This window comes from Clinocottus analis, unplaced genomic scaffold, assembly GCF_023055335.1.
Source record: "Clinocottus analis isolate CAN_PGR_092001 unplaced genomic scaffold, fCliAna1.0.p SCAF_38, whole genome shotgun sequence".
In the NCBI taxonomy this organism is placed as follows: domain Eukaryota; kingdom Metazoa; phylum Chordata; class Actinopteri; order Perciformes; family Cottidae; genus Clinocottus; species Clinocottus analis.
This window is the reverse complement of record NW_027176131.1, coordinates 425001-430000: the sequence shown is the minus strand read 5'-3', so window position 1 is coordinate 430000 and position 5000 is coordinate 425001. Positions and strand designations below refer to the sequence as shown.

At 50.8% G+C, this 5000-nt stretch overlaps 1 protein-coding gene across 2 annotated transcripts in view; it reads right to left on the bottom strand.

The window, feature by feature from the left end:
- prdm11 (PR domain containing 11) overlaps positions 1 to 5000 on the bottom strand; it is a 6143-nt gene that overhangs the window by 782 nt on the left and 361 nt on the right. Inside the window, exons 2-7 of one of the 2 annotated variants that reach the window (XM_068596616.1) lie at positions 4576 to 4634; positions 4133 to 4392; positions 3881 to 3948; positions 3544 to 3731; positions 2923 to 3426; positions 1 to 2722 (exon numbers count right to left, since the gene is read on the bottom strand). The exon at positions 1 to 2722 is cut by the window's left edge and continues 782 nt beyond it. In XM_068596616.1, the coding sequence (XP_068452717.1) occupies positions 561 to 2722; positions 2923 to 3426; positions 3544 to 3731; positions 3881 to 3948; positions 4133 to 4392; positions 4576 to 4603 (3210 nt within the window). In that variant the 5' untranslated portion in view covers positions 4604 to 4634 and the 3' untranslated portion in view covers positions 1 to 560. Of the gene's footprint in view, positions 2723 to 2922; positions 3427 to 3513; positions 3732 to 3880; positions 4017 to 4132; positions 4393 to 4575; positions 4635 to 5000 lie in introns of those variants that run through there. The other variant, XM_068596617.1, reaches the window with a different exon arrangement.

Below are 5000 nucleotides of genomic sequence, written 5' to 3'. Positions count from 1 at the left end.
TTGCACAATCATCTGATTCAAGAGAAAAATAGTCTCCTTAAAAACCGTCTGAAAAGCACTGAGAGGTTTGTACAGTCTATACAATCTCCTCAGTGTGGTAGAAATATAAAGCCTCTACGCAGCCCGGCTGTATAGAGGCTGCAGTGTCCCTTTGTGTTGGTGTTCCAACAGCAACACAACACAACTGTGTGCGCTGCAGCTCCGGGGTTGTTGTGGTCGTCTCTTCACGGGGGAGCTTCTCCACTCGTGTGAGCTTTTTCTGTCTCTTCAGTCGTTTTGTGTGTCTTTGTGGTTGTTTTGCATCTTGTCGTTGTTTTGTGTCCCTTTGCTGTGGTTCTGTGTCTCTTTAGTCTTTGTGCATCTTATTGAAGTTGTTTGCTGTCTCTTTGTGTGTCTGTAGTTTTGTATCTTTCTATTAGCTTCGCAGTCATAATTTGTAAGAGTATGACAATAACTATGCTAAAGATCAGCAGAAGAACTGCAGAAGTGCCCCCTAAGGTACAAGAAGCCTGCATGAGGACCGATGGGGCCTCACGTCCTCAGCTTTAGCTCTTTGTCTGTTACACGTCGGGGTAGAACTCTGTGTTGACGTCCACGCTGTGCAGGACAGACTTTTGGTCGTCGCCTGACATCCTGTTCACCACCTCGGCGGACAGAGAGTAACTGCTGCCGGACTTCTCCTCAAACCAGCTGTCCAGCGCTCGCTTCCCGTCAAAGTTGGCCATGGGCGGCCCGTTAACCGCCACGGTCAGCAGGTCGTTCATCTGCTCGAGAGTCAGGCGCGAGCGATTGTTCCGACACATCTTCTGCAGAGACCCTCGGCCTTTATCGCAGCAGGCTGTGGAACTGGGCAGGACCCGGACAACCTGCACGATGCGATTTAGCAAAGGAAAGCGCTGCTTGTACCTGCAGACGTGACCGATGACCTCTTTAAACCCGTTCATACTGTAGTAGTCTGCTTTCAGGTCCTTCCATTCCACCACCAGGCTGCCCCTGGCCTCCGTCCTGGCATGGGAGCCCTCCTGACCCCCACAGGGGATGGAGTCCAGGTGGTTGAATATTGCCTGGATTTCCTCCAGCCCGTAAGCTTGGAGGTCCTCCCGGTTGTGGGGCCAGGTCGACAGGTCCAGGACCTTGCAGGCTTTGGCAAATGTGCGGCTCTGCAGGTCCAGCCTCTGAGACAGGATGCCCTGGCTCCTGTTACAGATCTTTTCCCTGATGGACTGAAACTTAGACTCAGCAACTCGCAGGTTCTTCAGAGCGACACCGTTAAAACTTTCCCGGAAATTTTCCTCGAATTCTTGCAGATACTCTCCGGGGCAGTCCACCAGCTGACCGATCTCTTGAATGGCCTCCTCTATCTTGGCTTCCACCCGTGACACCAGCAGGTACTCTCCCTGGAAGGTGAAGGCTAATCGTGAGAGAACCGCTATGATGTCCAGGAGGAAGTAGATGAGCTTTACTGACTGATAGTCCATGAGGAACTGGAGGAGGGTAAGAGCGATGGCTGCGGCGTCAGCCCTCTGCGTCTGGCTGCTGATCTCCTTCAGATGTGCGACTACCTCCAGGTAATCTTTGATGAGCGCGTTGAGGACGTTTGGCTCTCCGATGATCCATCGAATGGCTCTAATGTCTCCAAGGAACTCGGTCTCCTCCGACAGGGTCGGAGCAGTGGATCGCAGCTCGGCCATCATGCGAGGGGAGTAGCGGTAGAAACTGAGGAGCTGCTTGAGATTGTTTTCCAGATCCTCCAGACAGGTGAGCTCCTTCCCACTGATGGCATCCAGCACCTCCAGATGGGGCCGATGGATCATGATAGGGAGACAGAGGATCCAAGGAAAAGTCTTTTGGACAGCTATGTACAGGTTGGCTCTCATTCCTGAGGAGATGTTGGTGCCGTCTACCCCCAGACCCACCACCAGCAAGTCCTGGAACCTCAGGCCTAGGACACCAAAGGCTCGATCCATAGCTTGGAGATATCCGTCCACACTGGCCACGCTCAGTCTCTGCAAGGACAGGAACTCGGTGTTCGGGAAGCCCTCGTTGGTAACAAACTGGACGTAGACTGCGACCATGTCTGAGAAAAGGTCATCATTTTGGGCGTCCATTATGACGCTTAGGAAGGGAGAGAGGCGCATCTTCTCAGCCAGGTCTTCTTTTAGAGCCCGGGCGATGTGGTGGAGGAGGATCTGACAATCCCCATCATTCATGTACTGGTCCACCACTTTGAGCTCGCACCTCTTCAGAAGCTCTGCCAGCGGACGGAGGTCCGAGAAGGGCCGCCCCTCCAGGGCCAGGTGGTACGCAGCGTTGAACAGCAGCGTCATGTTTTTGCACATTTCTTCCGTCTTTTCCGGATGCATGCGCAGCTTGTACAGCTGCAAACACTTCTTGTGAAGGTTGCTCTGGCTGTGGAGCTTGATGGTGTGGATCTTAAACTGCTTGGAGCCGATGATGAAGGCAGAGGTGCGGGATGACTGGACTGTGTATTGGCGGCAGACGTGGCACCACATCTCGTTGATAGTTGCCGAGTAGCGTAGGAACCAGAACTTTTTCAGCCACTCCTGCTTGAAGCGACGAATCCGTCGGCCTCCCCCGGTGGAAAGTTTCAATGAGTCTTCTGGAGAAATCACAAGATCTGCAGCAATGGAGTCATCGGCTGAGTCCACGTCTGGGTCGTCTTCATCCAGAACCACCCGGGTGGGCGTCAAGGGCTCCATCACTGCAAAGAAAAACACATTCAGCATGAAAGCTCTCTGGACCGTCGTGTCACTTGCAGCCTTACAGGTAAAAACACACAGAGTACAATATGACATGAAACTGCTTTGCGTACATAAGGTTATGGAATCAAATGTAAACCTAAACCAAAATGCTTGAGGAGGTTCTGAACCTTGAGTCCAACCATTATTTTTCAGAACTTACCTTGAAAATCCTCAATGGGGCCTTGCTCAGGATGGGGCGGGGCCTGATCTCGTTGGGTCAGGGTCCGTCCAGACATCGGTGGACCGACCGCGTCCCCCTTGTCCTCTCTGGTACGGGACAGCTCCTCCTCCAGCTCCTGGATCCTCCTCTTCAGTTTGACACAGTTGGGGCAGAAGGAGGTGGAGGGTTCCTCGCCGCTCTGGCTCTCTTCCTCTTTCTCCTCCACCTTCAGGTTTGGAACGTTTAAGCCGCCGTCGGACCCGAGCGCTGCTGCTTTGCACTCACCGTGGATAGAAGGCTGTGAACTGGACTTATCGGAGTCCTCTAGCGAAGCCTCCAGGACGTCTTTGAAGATGAGGTCGATCTTCTTCCTCTTGGCGGGAGGCTGGCCGTCCGAGTCTTCGCTGGCTTGTTTGCCGGGGCTGGCTTTGCCCTGCAGAACGGACTGCAGGCAGGGAGATTTAAAGTCCTCCTGAATGTTGGAGACCGTCAGCTTCCCGGTATCTGGAACAACAACAGCAACAAAGCCGTCAACGTGAGTTGGTCGTTTACGTAGCTGGACCGCTAACTACTCACCTGTCCCCGTCCTACCTGTCTTTGTCTCACCTGTCCCCGTCTCACCTGAGTCCAGGTTGCGGTGGATGCTGTCCTGAGAGACACAGTGGAGGCGCTGGATGTAGTCGTCGCTGTACCAAACCCTGAGCTTTTCTCCGGCCTCTAGGGCCCGGCTCACTCTGAAGAAGATGTTTCTACCGCGTTGAAATGCCGTCAAGTTCCTGACGCTCTCCTCAGGCGAGGTCCGGACAAACCTGCAGGGTCAGGGTCAAAAGGGTCAATGTTAAAAGGGTTAGAGTTAAAATGGTTAGGGTCAAAAGGGTTCGAGGTGACCCAGGAACCAACAGCGTGAGACCTCCAGCATTCAATAGTCAAACACATGATAATAAACAAGCAGGAGTACCTCATCCAGTTGGCTTTGGTCTCATCGCTGCCATCAATGGACTGATACGTGTTGTTAAAATCAACAACCTGGAACATCATGGAAAACTAGTTCAGAGACTTTAAATCTGGTTCTCAACTGTGACTGGAACTGGACTAGACTGGTTCTTAACAGGTTTATGCCAGTTTAAACTGAACCAGACTGGGTCTCAACGGGAATAGACTGGTTCTGAACTGGTGCAGACTGGAACAGGTCTCGACTGGTTGAACTTACTATCCAGGAAAAGAAGCCGGAGGACTTGTCCTTGGACACCAGCTCTCCCTCGTACGGGCCAAACACCGCCCCCTTGGGGAAGTTTGAATCCAGGCAGCGAATGTCCACGCAGTCCCCCTCGGTGAAAACCTCCAGGCCCGACGGGATGGTGAGCGCCGCCCTGTTGGCCGACCCCGGGGCCGCGGGCGTGTCGGGGACGAACAGCGGCGGCCCGTGAGACGGACACTCCTCCTGGAAATAGTCCTGGCAATCCTCACAGACTGCAGGACGAGAGCTGCTCTTTACCACAGTGACTGATTAAGAGAAAACTATTTGTGTTTGATAATAACGCAGGACTGACACTCTAAATCACATTTCTGTTCTGTTGATGACATCATGCAGGTGTTGATGACATCATGCAGGTGTTTATTGATGGTTCTTAGAGAAGAAGCAGTGAAACTTACACCAGAGGTCCAACGGCGGCTCGCTCATGGTGGAACCATGTTGGTAGAACGTCACAACGCTGCAGAACACAGAACACAGAGGTGTTGGTGCTGCTGTACACGTATCTATATATACTCATCTAAATGTTAATGCATATATCAATCACAAATGTTAAATATGTATATATATATATATATATGTATATATATATATATGTATATATATATATATGTATATATATATATATATATATATATATATATGTATGTGTGTATATATATATATATATATATATATATATATATATATATATATATATATATATATATATATATATATATATTTGACTCTTCCTCTTCTCTCTTCCTCTCTGCAGACTGAACATTTTACAAACACTAAACTAAAGTTGTGTCTGAACGCTCTTCCCAGAGGGCTCTCCTCCTCC